We start from the raw sequence: 19,689 nt of genomic DNA, 5'->3' as shown, positions 1-19,689 counted from the left end.
AACAGCTCCACTTAGCTCTGTGAGCCCTGTGAAAATGGAATCCAAAGCTGGCTATTAAGGGGGCCTGGAGATTGCTTCCATATGGCGTAACAGCATGGGAGTGGAGGGCTAAGGCCTACAGCAGGCGCTGCTTGGCTTGAGCTCCCCATCTATCCATGGACACTCATTGCATTACACCATAACATCTGGATTATTGCTTGTAATGTCCCTGGGAAATATCCACTTCCCATCAAAGCCTTTATCTATCTCGCTTGTACTTTGAACATTTTAGTATTTAACATAGTCATGTTTGATGTGATGTACTCGCTGCTTTAGGAGCAAGGATTTTCCCTCCCCCTCCTGCTCCTTCCTTGGAGGAGGAAGAGGTATTTGATGTTAGCTCACAAAAAAAAAAAAAAAAATTAAAAAAATAAAAAACAGATGAAGTTTATTATCCACGTTACAATTTCTTTTAAAAACAAAGCATCCAGCTCTCTTCAAAGCTTCCGGGCTGAACACAAAAGACAGTTGTTATCACTCAGTTTTCAAATCAAACTTGGATTCTTTTCTTTTTTTCATCCAGGCCAGTATTTCAGGGAGTCACTCAGCGTTGGGGACCTTCCTACCCCAGCTCTACAGCACACATAACCCCACCCTTGTAGCTGCTGACTTGACAGTTCAAAGGACTGTTGGGAGGTACCCAAACCAGCCTGGATCCCACACAGCCCCTGGAAAAATCAGCACCTGCACACAGTATTACTGGAACACATTGCAATGCACCAACCTTGACCTCCCAAAACAGGTGGCCCCAAGCAAAGAGCCTCGTGCACCCCCTTCTCTGGCTGTGCAGCTGCTCTGGGCTCCTCTCAGGAGAGGGGTGTGCTGCTCTCCAGCTAACAGGACCTGCATGAGATCCAGCATCACTTGAGAGCATCCCACTGCAGAGTGGAGCCAAGATGTTTGCAACCGGTTCAGGGCACGGTGCTGACCTGCAGCAGCTCCACAACTCCCCCCAGCTTCCCACTCCCCCAGTCCAGCCCTGCCACTGGCACAGGGCTCTCTCCAAACTGAGCATGGGAAGGCTGCTTGTCTTACACCCCTGCAAGACACAGCCATGAGGAATGCTTTGGATTTCCTGGACATGCCCAGGTCGCCCCCACAGAGTCGGCTCAGCAGGTCTGGCACATTTCCTGCGCCTCGTAGCACCAAAGAGCCCCTCTGTACTTGCTCTGTGGCCACCTCTCCAGCCTCCCCAGGTATTTGGCAGGCTGTTCCTCTGACCACCCTGATGGAAATCCCAGTGAAACAGGCAGTGTCTCAGATTCCACTCACAGTTTCTGGAAGGAAGCACGTCTGGGGAAAATCAGATGTGTGGTAGACCCACAGACCCAGGCCTTCAATGAGTCAACTTTAGTGCTGCCTAGGGAAGTCTGCACTATGGAAAATGCCTCCCAGGTGACAAGAAAATGATATTGCCTTATTTATTTTAGACTTACCTCCTCTCTGATACCCCACACCTACTCATTTCAAACTGATTTACACAGAGCTAATTGATTCAACTTCACAGCCTCCCTCTGAGTTGGCAAAACTATTGCAGAGCAGAGCGCAGAGGAGCACAGCCTTTAGTCCAACAAAGTTACTTGGGCAAAACAAGCACTGAAAAAAACACCCCAAACACTCCTCCTTGCCTCCAGCCACCACTACCCTAACCTGCCTTCACCATGAGACCAGAAAAGCCAAAGCTCTGGTCCAAACTGGCCAGGAAATGAAGACACAACTGCTTAATCAGCGACAATTTTGAAGTGTTTTATCTATTCAGCTCTTCCTTTTGCTGCTACCTCCCAGGCTACTGATGCCTCCACACTGGGGTACTGCAGCTCCTCCCCTGCTGAACCTGAGCCCTTTCCAGCTGGGCTCCCACACTGGATGCCAGGTCCTTCAGGCCTCTCCTGCTATATTTTCCTGTAAGCTCTCTGCTCACACTCTGGCAACATCCCAGACCCAAGCAAAGGTGCCTTGCCGAGGTAAGAAAAGTTGGCTGAAGCTGGGATCAGGCTAAAGGGCTGGAAATTAAGAAACACATGATGGAAGCTGGCACATGTTCCAAGCACAAGGCATTGGATAAACTTGTTTATTCGCTCCCCTCATCGTTTCTGAAATCAAGGTAGCCTTGAGACCAAAATTTGAGGGTTGTCTCAAGACAGCCTAGAACTCTGATTTTGGCTGGGCTCTGTGTGCAAATAAGCAGTAACACCATAAAACTCACCTTTGTGAGCAGTTCCCTGCTGTAAAATGGATAAAAACTGGAACTAAAGACATCCCTCAAACAAGCCAGCCAGGAAAAAAAAAAAAAAAAAAACAGTAACAAAAATCAGACACAAAGCACTAAAATATCCAGAGATCCTTATTCCTTAGAACTAACTAGATGCTTTTTAAGTTTAAGAACCCACGTCCACTGCATAATTTGGAACTGTAACTCATCAGATAAGTAAAGAGTAATCTCTGAAGCAAAAGTATGGCCTGGTCATAGAGCAGGATCCTGCCACAAAAAGATGGTTCTTCTCTCAGCTTAGAAAGGGAGAAAAATTTGCACAAAAAGCATCCCATAGCTCTGAACAGAAAAATTAAAAATCAGCATTCACATCACCACTCTCAAAATCTTGTTCCTGGTTTCAAAATGAATATAAAAGTTTCTCACATCAACTTTCAATTTTTTATCACTTTCTGGTTCTGGTTTAAAAAAGAAGAATGAGCAGGTAAGCTATATTCTGCTTCCACAGAGCCAAATACAGGAGCTGAACAAGAATGACAGAGCTTTGGAGGGGAAAGAACCAGCTCATTGACCCAGCTTCACAAAATCCTTTAGGAGCTCCAGTCTCCCTGATAACTCCATTTGTCCATAATCTCCCTCTATAGGCACCCAGCAAATCCCCTCTGGTGCATCAGGGCTGCTTTCAAATCTGTCTCTTTTCCTGACACACACATACATGCCCCAAGTTCAAACTTGTTTTTGAAGCAATAAAGAGATGCAGAAAAATCGTACATTTAAATGACACGGCGAGGTGGCCAAGTGTGAAGTGAGCCCATCTCTCCCATCCTTCATTTAAAAGGATGAGACAGGACAACAGAAAGCCTGCTGCAATCCCTGTGAAGAGGTCAACGTCAAAACTGGGCCACGTAATTTGCCATTTGAGAAAACAACAACACACAAATAGGAGGACTCTTCGGACCTCTCCTCATTAGGCAGAGAAACCATTTCTGCAAGAGGCAGTTTCCCCTTGGGAAAGAGGAGAGGGCAGAGGGAAAGGCAAGTGAACCAACACGAGATTGGCACCACGATGTGTGACCCTGTGGCGAGCGAGTCCCCGCGCTCCGCGCTGCCCACGGGGGATTGGGGGAGACAGCCAAACACAACGAGGCAGACAAAAATGAAACCTAACAGCCCACACAGGAACACAAAAAAAAAAAAAAAGAAAGAAAGGAGAGTGAGGGATGAGTGAGGGATTTTCCCCTGTGATGAGATGCTTGAGGAGCCCTTGGGTCCGGTCAGCCTTTCAGCCAATTTATTCAATCAGCTTAAGCTATCAAGGTGGCAATTCTGTCGCTTTTGTTTCAGGACTGAACTGCTGCAGGTCAATCCACCCCAAGCAGACCTGCTTATCTGCCTCCTGGATGTTCAACACTTAAAGGTTATTCAGCTGTACAAATGCTGGAAAGAGCGTGCAGGGCACTCAGGGTGAGACTCAAGCCACCCGGGACAAACAAGGGTAGTGAGCATCAGCATGCTGGGCTCCAGCAGAGAGCTACCAACTCCCTCTGTGCCCCAGAAAGGAAAGCAGAACAGAGGAGAGCATGTCAATACACAGACATGAGTGAATATACTAATGCTGCCTAACAGCATCCTCTTCCCTTTGCAATGCCACCCTCCATGAGGAAAAGAAGAAAGCCACACTCTTGAAAACAGCTCCCAGGGAGGACAATGCTGTTCTCAGCTCCCATGAAAAATGAGGGATCTGAATGTGCTGCCCATGTCTGGGGAATCTGCCCAAATATGCAATGATTCCCTTCCAGCAGCAGCGAAAAATATATACTGTGTAACAATCAAGAGACACCTAAATCATGCAGTTCAACAGCTCTGGCTCCAAAATGATTTAAAAGACCATACTGAGTTGCTGGAATCCTTCCTGCATACTCCCTGTAATGGCCATGAGGCTACTGGAGCTGGACTGGAGATCTTGTGCTGACACTGTTTTTGCTGCTGTCTGAAATGCAGCTTTTTCTCCAAAAAGCAAGGGAGCTCAGAGAACACACATGAAGAGAGCACAGTATCCACAACAGCCCACATGAGCCCTGCTGCCAGTCTGACATGGAGCTGCAACAGGTACCAGTGCCATCAACATTCGGGGTAAATTTGGGAAGTCAGCAAGAATCCCGTGATTAATGTGAAAAGACTCATTTAGGACACTGATGTGCCAAATCTGCATTAAGACAACATAAAATGGTCAAATTAGAGGATAATCAGATTTCTTTCATGTAGGCAATACAGATTAAAAAACAGCTGTGAAAGTTATATTCATTTTGTCCATCCTTAAAATAAGTCATTTTCCCTGTATTTATAGAAGAGGAAAAGCTAAATATTACAATAGGGGTCAGCTGCAGTTCAGTACATTAAAAAAAAAATTCCCAGGAAAACTATTTCCAATAGAAAACTTTTATTTGCCTAAACCTGGAGAGAGGAAATTTAGATGTTGGTCGAATGGAAAGTATACTGTGTTTTCCTCCTGCAACACCCAACCAGAGTCAGCTCAGGAGCCAAAAACCAGACAAGCTTGTGTATCCATTACAGAGCTCTCTCCATTTCCCCTGCACTCCTTATTCCTGTATCTTTATCTCGTCCAGCAGCATTGTTTTCTACCCCATCATACTCTCTGGCTATTCTTCCATAACCTCTTGTGCCTTCCCTAGACACCTATATTCCCCATGCACACAATTTTTCTTCCCAGCCTTTATGTTCTGCCACAAACTGCTAGTACTGCTTCCACAGAGCAGAGTTTCCTAACTAAAGATGGTTATTGATGTACAGTACTAGTGTTTTAGTGCAGTAGCAGAATCAATAAACCAGGAAATACTGCTTTGTCAGATTTTTTCCAGCGCATGCTGGGAAATATTTTTTACTGCCTTTGGATGGTCACAGAGGTTTTCTTTAGAGATCACACTGGAGCATGAACTGTGTCTTCCCTAGGAAGAGCTGAAGCTCTCCTACCCTCTAGTGACTGGAACAGAACAGAGCACAGGGTTGAAGCTTTTTTCCTTTCAAACAAGACTTTCATGTCTCCTAAATCAGCGCCACACTCCAACATCTCTTAATTTTATTTTGAAAGGTGGTAAGGCAGGAGACAGAGTCTTGAGAGCTGAAAGGCTGACAGCTAAAGGTCCAAAAACATGTGTGTAAAAAAATTATACAAAATCCAATGAGATATTGTGTAAAAGCAAAAACAAAAAAAAAAAAAACCCTAAACAAATGGGGAAAAAAGGCACCCCAAAACTTCCAGCAGTCACAACCAAAACAGAATTTTGCCTATTCTGAAGAAAAAGCTGAGTTTAAAAACCCAAGTCCGTTTCCCAGGTCCCAAAGCCAACGAGCATCCAGAGACAGCTGTGTGAGAAAGATGGGGATCAAGCAACGCTGACCGAGCCAGGGCACAGTAATTTCCAGAGTTTTAGTTAAAAACTGAAGTGATAAGCTCTTCAGTTATTCCATCACTGTCTATCATGTGGCATTCAGGCATTCCTGGCAGCTCTCTGCTCCAAGCACTGCAAAATCCCTGCAATCAGGGCTCCAAAGGCTGTACTTTGCACTTCTTCTATTGACAAAAACATTCTTGCTGGCACAATACCTGAGATGGTTGGCTCCTCTACACAGCACACCACAGTTGTAATGAATAAAACAAGAGGAGGTTAATGATTCAATTTATTTAGGCACAAACCGATAGTTACAGAGGGAAAATATCATGAGAGCACACTCATCTTGAGAGCCAAATTCTGCTTTTCAGAGACTGAGACTGTACAGCTCTCAAGCTGGGTACTGGGGCTTGCAGTGTCTGTATCATTGTTATTTACTCAATAGCAAATTAAAGCTTTACAGAACACATAAAAAGCCACAGTCTGCTTCCTGAACAAGTTAAAATCTAATGCAAAAATGATACAGGAATATAAAAGTAATGGAAGCCTGCAGGGATCCTACAGGAGACCAAGGGAAGCAAGCTACACGGCCATGTGGCAACACACAAATCTTGGAAATCCTGTTACAATGGAGGTAATGAAAACTCCCTGCTCAGCCTCCATCCCAAGAACAAAAGGAATTTTAAAACCCACAGGGGCAACTAGAAGAAATACTGCCTCACAAAATTCCACCCATGGTGAGAGGCAGTCCCAAAGACAGACAGGGATCCAGGAGAGTCTGGTTCCACTCCCGCACCAACCACTGTCCGGGTGTTCTGAAACAACTCAAACCCTCCACAGCTCCTCTCATTTTGCTTGAATTTGCACTCCTTTCTTTAGTACAGAAAGTTTTTCTTTTTTTCTACAGCTCTTTGTGGATGGGGTCTTAAGTTCACTTGCCACTAGATACTACCACGGCACCTACAATTAGAAAACAACAGCAATTTCCCATCACAATGAATAGAAAAATCAAAAAAAGCAAAGGTTACCACAACTATCACATTGTGACAGGTTGCCTCTACAATTCTGAGTTTTCCTTTGTTTAGACTGTTTCAGAGGAGGGCACAGATTTTGGGAGGGGACCTTCATTTTCTTTAAGTAAAAAAAAAAAATAAATTACCTTGGATGAAGTTCTTTTCTTTCGACTTGACCATCTCTGTTCATGAGTCCCCATTATTGTACCAAAGAGAATCCAGGGAAAGGAAACGGGTAAGGAGTAAAATGGGGAAAGTGTTTAGTAAAATAATTCAAACAGAAGCTTGCCAAAAAGAGTTAGAAAAGCCTATTTCAAAATAGAGGGCTAAATCTACAACTACATCTCCATCTACCTTCCCTGCTTCATGGAACATAACAATCAACAAATTCAAAATACCTGCATTGCACCAAAAAAAAAGAGGCAATAAAAAAAAAGTAATTGAGAATAAAAAGTGGAGGGACCCAGAGCCATTAGTAAGAAACATGGCTTATACTTTTGGTGCCATCTGGTTCTACAGTAAGCTAATTTAAAAAGGGGGAAAAAAATCATCTTGCTGTTAAGTGCTAATGTGGACAGAGCTATTTCACTGTTCTGACTCCTTTGGAAATGGCTGAGCAATCTGCATTTGAAATATGAGGGCTTAAAACATTGTCTTTTAAAAAAATTACAGTGTGCACCAGCTCTTCTATCATCTACACTCTGAATGTTAACTAAGCACCCAAGAGTACCAAAAGCTGCTATTTAAACCAATAAGCTTTGTTTCACTGGCTAGGTCCACTTTAGCCCAGGCCCTAATAAAAATCCTAGAATTCCTGAGGTTCTTCTGACTAAACTGACTTTTTTGCTAAAGCAACTTTACATTTTTGCTTCACCCCTTCCTGCAATTCAGTAACACATGCCAACCATGCTGATTGTAAAAGTGAAAGGGGAGTTCACATTCCAAATAAAACCCATCTCATATTATAGACATATAAATACACCATTATTTTAAATATTGTCATGAAGCTTTCAAATAATCACACAGTAAGGTAAAATTAACTCTATCATTACCTTGCTATTAATTAAGGCTTTACAATTCTCAAAAGGCATCTATTTGAAAAATGAATAAGGAACAGCAGATATTCCACAGAAGCTTCTTCTCATTTTGGTTTCCAGACCCTTGAAACATTTATGTTTCTATAAATAATCCCATTCAGGCTGGAATTCCATACCTATAATTCATTAAAGTGCTGTAAACAGCAAGTTTCATACTCAGCTTTGCAGAAAACTTGTAGAAATATTTTCTCTTAATATGTATTGCACATATTTAAAACTAGGTTTGGTTTTTAAGACAGTCCAAGTGACTGCCTGATCTTGGGTATTCTCCACCCCTTGCTGGTCAGGAGCAGGATTAGTTCACCAATATTTGTGTGCTGTACACACTGTATAAAACACTAGGAGAAAACTTTAAAAATAGAAGCAAAAAAGCCACATGCAGGATCTGAAATTAAAAAAAACCTATCACCTTCAGTTATGGTGCTCTCAGATTCTGCCCAGCTTCTCTGGGTTTCTAACATCACTAATGACCAAATTTCTGCATCAGGAGCCAAGTTCAATTAACCCAGTGAAGACATTGTCAGTGGGAAGATCAGGGTTTTACAAGCAACCTCCTCCTCTCAGCCTGGTGCTCCTCCACACAACTGGGGCAGTTTAAGTCTTAACATCCAAGCTCAATTTTTAGCTTTCACATGGATAAGTTTTTTCACTGTTGTTTAGGAAAAAAAAAAAAGAAATATAACAGCTTTTCTTCAGCCTGCCCACTGCAGTGCTGGACACATACCCAGAGCACAGGGAGCACTGCCACAGTGCACATCACAGTGAGAAGACAGAAGCATCCAGCTACAAATGTCTACACAACTTTAACCCAGCCAAATACAAGGCTTTTTTTTTTTTTTAAGTTATGCTCTATCTCGATTTCAATATTGAGTCTCAGAGGATGAAAATAAAGGTGGCATTTCCCAGTAAATCACATTATGCCAGCTCTTCTTTTCTACCCCCTACAAATTCCAGCTATAAATTTGATTTCCTAAGCCACTTACATTTCTCTTGAAGTCTCCTTGCTTGACTGCTAGACTCAAGTTTAATACAATCACTCCCATGTCATCTTCTAAACTGTTGGGATCTTCCAGTTTTAAAACCTGTTCAGTAGTTCTACAAGGCAACACAAAAAAAAAAAAAAAAAAAAAGAAAAACAAAAAAGTTGTGCATTTATTGACTCCAGTTAACTCGAGTTGATTATTAAAGGTCAGGCTGAGCTGTGCAAATTTCAGCTTCTTGTCTGAAATTCCCAATATTGAGTTTAAATGTTAAAATGGGAAATCTGGAGAGTTCTTTCTTGGTTCTGACAAAATACACCCCTCTTTTAATAATACAACACATATTCCTATAGCACTGCTCACTACTCATAACTCTTCATATGCAGGTACACACTGAATTAAGTTACTACTACCTCCACTACACAGAAGAGTGACAGGAAACTCATCCAAGTGAATTTTCTAATATTTATGGTTTGTATTTGACTCCAGAGATATTTATTCTGCCTGCTTTTAATCCCCCTCCATGACTCCATTCCCTTGCTGAAAACAGGAATGCTGGTATTTACCTGGTGGCACTATCTCCTGGACAAATTCACATTTCTAGAAATTCAGATACAACAGCCACGGGAGCTACAACACCCCCCTCACAGGGAGAACTTATTTCCCCCCCAAAAAAGTCATCGCACAGCAAGGGAGTATAAAAGAAACAACTAAAACTTGAATTCCTGGCTTCCAGCTCCACACTGAGCCCAAGCAGCAGCAGCAGCAGACAAAAGGCACAGGGCTTGTCTCGGCACTAAATCAGGGCCAGATGCAGCTGCTGCAGGCAGGGATGGATGAGGGGGAGGCTGGAAAAGGGGCGCTGGCAGCCGGGAAAAACGCTCCTCAGCCCCAGAGAAAGGCACCCCCTGAAGCTGAGGACAGGTCCCAAATCTTCTCCCCCTCTTCCTTTTCCCACCTCCACAAATTGTCCTGGTGGAGCTCACCCTAAACAATGCCGTACACAGAAATTCTTAGTCCTAGAGCTGGGCTCTGTCCAGGTTGGATTTGAATCCAGTGCATAATGCCGGATAAAAACGCGTGCAGAAGATTTATCTCAAGTGATTTCTCTTGAAATCCCCGCTCTTCTGTCAAAAATAAGTTTTCACGAATAGAAAAACTCCGAGCCAGAAAAAAAAACATTTCACCACTTCCCTCTGTTTCTCAATTAAGCTGCATTAATAACCTTTAATTAAATGAACTGTTACCTATTGAGTTCAAGTTCAGTGAGTGCCACAGATGCCGAACCCATGAAGTCTGAAGACGTTAAATCACGATCATACACCTGGTGGCAAAATAAGACAAATATTTCCAATTTTCACATCATAAGCCAGTTTATCCCAGGCAATGAAAGAACAGATATTTTAAGCCCTTTCAGTTCAATTTTGTATTTGAAAGATCAAAGCTTAGATATAATTCAGGGATCACTTTCCATCTCCCCGCTTTAATTTGTATTTTTAGCTAAATATTTAACTAGCATTTTGAAAGTATCTTCTTAATATTATGTAAACAGAGACGTGTGTGCTGCTATGGATTGTGCCTGCTCCTTTATACTCCACACGACAGCATAATGAAATGCTGCACAAAAATCAGGTACTTGTGCTTACAGATGTTTTAGCAATTAGTGCTCACAACTGGTAGCTTGTGGTTCTGGTAACTGTAACGTTACTCATAACCAGAAAAGGCTTTGCTACTTGTCAGGGCTGCATCCCAGGTAATAATTCTGCGCAGCCCAGCCAAATTGCACTCCTAAAACGTGCTTCTGAAACTGCCCTTGGCTTCCCTGAGTTTGCACAAGCACGGGGGGAGAGAGAGAGGGAGAGAGAGAGAGCAGAATTCAGCTCCATGGCTTTAAACAGATCCAGTCAAGGAGTTTTATTTCAAACTTGGGTTTTTGCAGACGGAAAGCAAAACATGCAAGTAAAATCTGGGAAAGACATATGTGCATTTTAATTTGAAATTGCTGAAGCTCTTAAACCGGATTGTGTTTTATGCCGTGCTGCTACAGGGAATAAAAATCAATATGTTTCTAAAGTTGAAAATAATTGCTTAAAAAAATATTGGGCAGTCTTTCAAAAATCTGAGACCAAAACTTACCTTGATCCAGAGGTTTTGATCGAGGGTCTGTATGGGCAGCACAACAGTTTCATCCCAAACTGGATTGAGGTTCTTGTAGACTACCTTACTTTTGTAAAGAGTTTTGCCATTCAGTTTAAACTTCACGTAAGGGTCACTTGTACCTGTGATAATTAAAAAATAGATTAGCATCAGCACCATATGCAACTCCACAACCTTATATTATATCTTCATAAAATAATTTAAACAGTTAATTGTAATTACAGATACATGTATATACTTAATTACCTATATAAATATTGCTCAGACAGAACCAGAAAGTTGCCTGAAAGCAGGCAACAAAAAAATCTTCATTGTTTGCCTGATCTCTGTTGTTTTATTCTTAAGAATATTAATTGTTGTTTAACAACTCTGTTAAAATTTTAATTTGGTATAAGAGCAAACAGAAGCAGCACTGAAGCACTATTTACAGGCCAACTAATGACACTGTGGAAGAAAGAAGACGTGATCCTGTGACTAGGAATATATTCAAAGGACCCAAACTCCAAAGCATCGTAACTGGGATAGGAGCTCCAAGGAAACCAGTAACAATAGCTAAAATACCCGTCAGGATTTCATCACTGGCGTCACTTTGCCAATTTACTTAAAACCCAATTTGAGGTTTCAGTGAAAAAAGTAGCAATGTTATTCATCAGCTCAGGATAAAAACCACACAGAGAACAGACTCTGCAAAAACGAGCACTGTCCAGGTAACATGTTTTTTAATCCAAGTGGCACAATTTGCCAGGGCAATAATGTCCCCTGTTTTTATGGAGCAGATGTCCATGGGCAGAGCGTGAGGCTCGTGCCACTCGGCAGCAATAGACAGACTTGCATCTGTCAAAGGAAAACAGAAGAGGGAATCAACTTTTTATTATTGTTATTAAACTGGTGGCATCTGCCCTAACACCAACCACCGTGCAGGACACCGGGTAAGAGGGGGAGTAAGGCACAGGGAGAGGATTTAACTAGAGGATGGTTGATTTCGTTGTTCATACAGACTTGGCAAAAAAAATCTCAACAGGCTGAAAATAAAAGGGAAAAATGAGATGTAGCAGCATCTACAATTAACTGAGCCTAGGTGCCATTCACTTGTCATATCCAGTATTTTCTGCATTGTGTGTGATAGTTGGAATTAAACTTCCCTCCTAACAGTTCCATTTCATCAGAAGGGTAACAGCTAAGGTGGTGGTCCCATCTGGCCCCAGCGTGCAGTGAGGGCTGCTGGAGGAAAAGACTGATTTCTGCAGCAGACTTTAGAGTCAGAAATAATCTGAACCTGTCCTCCCTGGTTCCCACTGGCCCGACAAACACATGGCAGTCCAGGATAACCCAGCCTAAGAGCAATACTCGGTCTTGCCAATGATTTGGTGCACCTGTGAGGATGTGAAAAATCCATATTTAAACATCCAAAGCTCTCATCAGTGTTATGTGAAGACAGACTTAAACTCAGGAAAAAACAATCATGTGTAAGCATCTATTTGGAATTACGCAGCACTGTAAAGAACTGTGCTCCTGGGAGACAGATATATTTCTAAGAATTATAGAAAGTTTTTATTCTGCTTTAATTTCAAAAGGGAAGAGTTGTACAACCTGGTCTATTCTGTGCATAAAGTGCATTTTGGTCCCAGAAGGAAAATATCACTTGGCTTTCAAATACTGTCTGCAGCTGATCCTTTTTCTGAATAACAATGGTTGAAAAAAAAAATCACTTTTTTTTTTGGTTAAAAAAAAAAGTTGCACACTTTTTAAATAGAATTTTCTTTTTCTTCTCCTCTAAGAGAGATTAATAATAAGGGCCTGATGGAAAGCCAGGAAAGTCAGAGGGCAGATTCTTATTGTTCCCAGTGGGTTAGGACTAGACCTTTCCCTAAAAATTTCTCAGAACTATGATTATACTCTTATACAAAGCATCCAGCTTAAAACCAGCACAATGTCCAGGAGTGGGAACACACAGATAGATCACAGCCCCACAGTGTGGGGGGGCAGCAGTCCTCAGAAGATACAGAATTAAGAAATAACAGCACTGAGCCCTTTGGTGTCACTTCAAAAAGATTTTAAAAGACCAAAAAAAAAAGCAAAAAATCCCCTGACTTTTATTTACAGGGTAAGCTGGACAAAGCTGCATAATTAAAAGTAAGAATAATAAAAATGTCCACAACCTATTCTGTGCATGAAAGAGCAACTGGCCAAGACAAGAAAAGCAAGTGATGAAATGAAAGCACGAAGAGACGATGGAGGCAGGTGGTTTATGGCCATAACTCATCTGCTTTTGGCACAGAAAACCCATGAAAAAGGACAAAACCTGAAAAGAGAGAGAGAGAAAAATAGGAGATACAGAATAAAAGCAAACAGCCAGCAAGTTCAATACCAACAAGCAGAAAACTCCAAGCCCTTTCTCTGAGGATGGGAAGCAAGAAGACTATAGCTAAGTAAGCCTCCCAACTGCATTATTGCTCTGAAAAGCTTTCCAGGTTGTTATACAGTAAAGGAAAATAAAAGTTGGGGGGGGGGGGAGGGAAGGGCTGCCCAGCATTGCTCATGCAAACCAGGCTTTAGTGATCATTCTCACGTATTTATTTTTAATAAACTCTTCTTTTGTATTTATATGTAGAAACACATACATATAAAGGGAATTTGGGTTAAAAGAATATATATATATATATATATATATATATATATATATATATATATATATATATAATGAATATATGTAAAAGCAAAATATATTTTGTTTACATAAAAATATATATTGCATATTTAAAAAATAAAAAAATAAGCGACGGGGAGGGGGGAAAGCTATAATAAAAAGAGGCCTTTAATTAAATAAGATTGCCACTCTGGGATCAGGCCTTCATGCTTGTCAGCTTACTCTCAAAATAAACATCTCAAAGCGGGGCCTCAGTGGTGTCACTTACTCCGGCAAGGCAGCCTGGGTAATCCCTCGCTATCTTGACAGCTCCATAATGTTCCAGCGGCTTCACGGGTGAGCGGCGGCACCCGCGCCGCGGAAAATATTTAATGCGGCGAATTAACGGCCAGAGAGAGGGGGACGGCGGCTTACAAAAGCCAAACAAGGCAAAGGTGTCAAGTTAGCACCGGTGTTAATTGTGAGGGAAAATAATTGTGGCGGGGTGGGGGTCCTGTGGTGCTCGCCTGTCGGGCTGTCATGGGGGTGACATCTCAACTAGGCGGGCGAGGGATGGGGCGGCGCGGATACCGCGGCCTACAGACGGCCACCAGCAGCTGGATTGTCACCTGGGTGGGGACACAGAGCACCCGGGGGCTGGGGGTGGTCACTGGGGTGAAGATGGTGGAGAAATGTCAGGATGGACATGGCAGCACGGGAACAACCAGTGGCAGGCCCTGGCAGCCAAGCGGCATGGGAGCGTGGCTGCCACGTCCTACAAATGACAGGAGGGCAGCTCCGTGCCACCCAGCAGCTGGACTGTCACCTAGGTGGGGGGACACAGAGCACCTGGGGGGTGGTGGTGGTCACTGGGGTGAAGCTGGTGGAGAAATGTAAGGGGTGAATGTGGCACCATGGCCCTCAGGGCCTGCCCCAGGTCGGTACCAAGTGGCACCGGAGCGTAGCCGTGTCCTACAAATGGCAGGATGGCAGCTCTGTGCCACCCAGCAGCTGGATTGTCACCTAGGTGGGGGGACACAGAGCACCTGGGAGGTGGTGGTGGTCATTGGGGTGAAACTGGTGGAGAAATTTAAGGGGTGAATGTGGCACCATGGCCCTCAGGGCCTGCCCCAGGTCAGTCCCAAGTCAGCTGCCACATCCTACAAACTGCAGGATGGCAGCTGTGTGCCACCCAGCAGCTGGACTGTCACCTGGGTGGGGGGACACACAGCACCTGGGGGCTGGTGGTGGTCACTGGAGTGAAGCTGGTAGAGAAATGTCAGGATGGACGTGGCACCACAGCCCCCAGGGCCTGCCCCAGGCCGGCTCCCAAGATGCTGACGTAGCTCTCTGCTCACAGTGTCTGGTTCTGGTTTCCTTTAAGACACCCCAGATTGCATCCAGGTGACCGAAATAGTTGACAGGGAATGAGAAATAAGCCAGGTGGGCAAGCCTCTCCTGATGGAATGAACAGCACAGACTGCAAATTACTGACTGCATTTGAATGCAGGGCTTGAAGCCTTCTGGATTCAAGCTCAGAAAGACGTCTGGGTCTATTAAAAGCTATTTATAAGAGACAATCTACAATCTAGGCAGAAAAACATAACTTTTTTTGAAAAGAGCCTGGTGATGTTAGAGATGAACCAGTCTAAAAAAAGGGGGTTTTGTTTATAATCTTCTTTTAACTGTGACAGAAATGGATAATTTTCTGAAAAAGCCAGACCAATTAAAAAAAAAAAAAAAAAGCTTTTTAGCATCCATTTCCTTGTGAAGACAACCAAATCAACAACTTTAAGCACATGCACACAGGCTCTTCTGAAAGCAAGGTCTCACTCACATCAGTAGCAGTATCAACAGGGGAATGGATTATTGTTAAAGCCAGTTGAGAATTTCGCCCCAAAAAATATCTCTCTGGTGGGGAAAGCAAGGTGCTTTGAGGTTAATTTGTATATTGTGCAGTAAAACAAGCAGGTTCTCACACACAAATATATATGGACAAAATATATATAAAAATCCAAGATAATCTACTTTTCAGCCTAAAGCAAAGCAAATAAAGGACGAAAAGGAAAGTTGACCTCTTAAAAAAAAATCATTCCATCAGCTAGGCCTCTTCCCTCATGAGAGAAAAAACATTCATCTTGACAGTGATGCTCCCTGGAATTCCTTTGCATAATACCAATATAATTTCTATTTTCTTCCACTAACACTAAAAAGCAATGAGTGCAGGCAGACCAGACGTCAAAGAATTTTTCAGTGAGCAAAGAGTTGTTGGGATGGAGTAGCACGAGGGGGTTTAGTAGCCCAAGAAACTAAACTGTTAAAGGTGTTTTTAAATGGATACTGCTGCCCTCTAGCAGCTACCGAGAGGTGGATCACATCCACTGCTTCAGAACGAGGGGAAAAATAACCCAACAAACCCAGAAGACCCAATATAATTTCAAGCCACACACTGTTTTATGGGAGCAAACTTACTGGAAATGTAGCATATGAAACAAGTCTCGTTCCATAAATAAATAAATAAAAATGACCACCAAATTGCCTTAAAATCTTGAAAAAAAATCAAAGAGCAGTGTGAAATATAACCTAGACCATCTTAAGTTTGGGTTAAAAAACTAAATTTTAATCTGAAGAAGGAAATTAAGGATTTATTTTATAGGCATGTAAAGAATAAATATCTGAAAATCTTCCTAGAAATAGAATTACTGGAGTTATTTACGACAAGGAGTAAAAGGCATTCTAAAATAGAACACACATTTTTCTTTTTAAGTGGAAAACCACTACATCCTTGCAGAGAAACAGTCGAGATCAAGGCCTAAGGGGGAAATCAGAAAAAAAGTATTCTGCTGGCAGGAAATTCAGGTGATTTTGGAAAGTTTTGTCCCCAGCTAGTTTTACGTGGCCAGATGGAAATGAAACATTGCTTGGAAACAAGAAGTCCCAATAGGTTCCAAGGGAAAATAAAACCAACTAGAAAAAGAAAAATACACACAAACCTAAAAAAAAAAACACTACAAAAAAAACCCAATAAATCAAAAAAGACCAGAGAAGTGTGAAGAAAGTGTGCAAACAGTTTAAGGGAAGGTGAAGGAGGGGAAAAATTGCCTGAACTTAATAGAATGAAAGATGCAGATATAGCACTTTCTATTCAAGGCGCTTCAGAAACACCAAAAAAAAAAAAAAAAAGTAAAGGAACTGAGAAAAACCTACCAAAATGCCCTGTGACACACATTAGGGACATGTGACATAGAGCACAGAATTGTCTTTGGTAAGAATTAGTCCAACTGAGCACTGCTTTAGGCACTGGCAGAGACTCCAAGATCTCCCTGGAGCTTTCTCTTCTGCTAAACAACCCCAACTCAGCATTGTTTCTGGCATTCTGAGTCTTCACCCCAATAAAATCTTCTTACAAGGTCTCAGAAAGATGCAGTGTGAGCTGCTAATGCAGGCAGGTGTCCCCCAAGACTCAGCTCTGACGACTGATGGAGCTAGAACAGTTTAAGAAACCTGGTTTGTAAACTACAGTTCTGACACAAGAAGAGTCACAGGGTGTCCTCTGGGCCCAAATATTCTCTTCCTATGCTGTCATTCCAACATTTCCTAATTTAACATTACAAGGATGGAAAGACATAGAAATTGCTTTTGTTTGAACTCCTCCAGACACCTAAATTGCTTTTGTTTGAACTCCTCCTGTTTTTCTGAGGTTCCCATCTCAGTGCATTCCTTTCCCACACCAGTGCAGGCAGGATGCTCACAGGGATCACTGTGCCCAAGGGCAAAGTTACAGGCACTGTGCACTTTCAGAAACTGGGCTTGGCACAGTCAGACGCTCTCAGCACAAGCCCTTGTTCACATCCAAAAAAAAACCATCCCAAACATCCAAAAAACATTCAAAGAAAACATCCAAACGAGTGCTCAGTACCATCCAAACTCTCAGCATTTGTAAATTAGCCATGATTACGCCTTTTAAAAAGAAGTGTGAGAAGTTGCCTAATACATGGCAATAATTAATAAATCTGAAGGCCTAATGATCTAATTGCAGATACCCTGAAAACAGAGAAAGTCTAAATTAATCAGCGTGTTTGCAGAGAGCAATTCAGCCTAATTGCTCTGAGCATTTGCTTTCCAAACAATTACTTGCTCTAAGCTGACAAATACCCAGCAGAGCACACACACATCCCTTCCTCTGGCACTCTGGTATCAGCACAGACCCAGGCAGTGAATCACAGAATGATAAAACACCCTGAGTTTGGCAAAACCCACTGGGATCACCAAGGTCTAACTTCTGGACAGCCCAGAGCTATGAGTGGTGGGCTCCTGCAGGCTCACTGCTGCTGGAAGTTAAAAATGTTTTTTTTATTCTACAAGTTTCTTCCCTTTTATTTTGTCCTTGGGAGGCTGATCTCTGGCACAGCTCTGGGATGTGAGAGCAGAGGATGATGTGCTGAGGACAAGGAAAGCAGGATGGACCCACAGAAATGGTGCATCTTCTGCACTACTGCACCTCCCCTCGCTCCCTGCACACTGCCTCCATCATCAGAGGAAAAGAAGGAGAGGAAAACCAAAGTGCAGCAACAGGAAACAGAGATGGGGCACAAAGGTCCTGTAAAAAAAGATCTACAAAACACAAAACCAGGTGGAAAAGAGACACACACAAAGTTCAGGCTGGAACACGTGGTTAAAGGGGAAAGAAAAAGAAAAAAGACACCAACCACAGCCACGTCAGAGAACTGTGTTTCTTGTAACTACACTGTTTAACAGATGAAAAATGAACTTTAAAAGCACAGGATTTGGAAATGGAAGGGGTTTCTCACCCTCACAGGCACCCAAAACCCAGTTTCTGTTTATTCTTACAGCAGCAGAGCTGGGTTTGCCACCTGAAGGAAGGCAGCCCTTCCTTACAGCTGTGGCATCGCTTTGTTCACTGCTCTGGAAGGGTGACTCCACCAGGTGCAATGTGCACAGCCACAGCATCCCAAAGGGGAGCAGAACCTTGGAGATTTCCTCAAGTTAACTCAACCACAAGGCATCACCCTGCCCCTGAAGGTGAACAACCAGGTGGAAATGGGCTCCAGCCTCTCCCAGCTCAAAGCATGAAGATGGACTCCACAAAACAAAGCTCATCAAGGCCCTAAAACCACTAAGGGTGCCACAAGATGCCAACACTTAGAGCACCAGTGATTTTTTTTAATGCCAAATGATATACAGAATAATCATCTCTCTGTTCTGCCAAGCTGCTGCAGTGCTCCACAGATTTTTAATCAAAAAAATACATTTCTGCTTTCTTACTACCTGCAATATTAAAACTACACAGATGCAAACTCCTTGCCACCACTGAAACACATCTAGTAACAATAACACCATAAAAAATACATTAAAAAAATCAAACTTCTGGTGCTGTGTATGTACACACATACATAATCTTCAGTGTTTGGCTCATTCCCCTACAAGAAGTATAAGTTTCTGCTCTGTGACTGGGGTGAGACTGTAAGCAAGTAAATCAGACTCCAAGCAAGCTGATGACCAACAGGTAACACCTCTCTCATCCTGCATCCCTAGATAGGACACTGATTTTGACCCAAAAAAGGAGGTTTTGGAGCTTCTTGACTTTCCACCAGAACTAAGATCCTGCTTAGCATCACTTGGATTCCTTGGATGGGGACACATGTTGGGTGTTGCTATACAGAGGCTTTTTCTTTCACTTATCCTTCAAAAACTAGATAAAAGAGGACAAGAAAACACTGAAACTCTGATTTTTTTTTTTTTCTTTTCTGCATTGTTGTGCTGTTTAAAGGAAGCACATGCATCTCTGAACCAGTGTCCTGGGCTAATTCTCCCTCTATATAGAGAGTAGTACAAGGAGAGGAACTGCAGAAAGTCAGGGACAGGAGAGACACAAGAGACAGATAAAAATCAATGCAAGAAATAAAAAATGAAGGAAAAAAATAGGAAAAGGCAGATGTTAACAGGATTAATATTATGAAGAGGAAAAAAATTGCAATGAAAATCTGGTAAAGTGAAGGAGGAATTTATATCACACCAAAGGGAACATATCCTGGAAAGAGCAGTACATAGTGAGGCAAAGAATCAGAAAAAAGTTCTGGGAAAGTTGGAAAAAAGTGAAGTCTGCAGTTCTGAGTGGAACTCCTGCTCACCTT

General features: G+C 42.5%; 1 protein-coding gene across 1 annotated transcript in view; it reads right to left on the bottom strand.

Annotated features, from left to right (window-relative positions):
* Positions 1-19,689, bottom strand: part of MCTP2 (multiple C2 and transmembrane domain containing 2) — a 99,547-nt gene that overhangs the window by 70,523 nt on the left and 9,335 nt on the right. The window contains exons 4-7 of the mRNA XM_084213731.1: positions 10,888-11,030; positions 9,999-10,075; positions 8,755-8,866; positions 6,821-6,856 (exon numbers count right to left, since the gene is read on the bottom strand). Coding sequence (XP_084069857.1) covers positions 6,821-6,856; positions 8,755-8,866; positions 9,999-10,075; positions 10,888-11,030 — 368 coding nt within the window. The remainder of the gene's footprint in view (positions 1-6,820; positions 6,857-8,754; positions 8,867-9,998; positions 10,076-10,887; positions 11,031-19,689) is intronic.

Source organism: Fringilla coelebs (genome assembly GCF_963513975.1).
Source record: "Fringilla coelebs genome assembly, chromosome: 12".
Classification (NCBI taxonomy): domain Eukaryota; kingdom Metazoa; phylum Chordata; class Aves; order Passeriformes; family Fringillidae; genus Fringilla; species Fringilla coelebs.
This window is presented reverse-complemented; position numbering and strand designations above follow the sequence as displayed.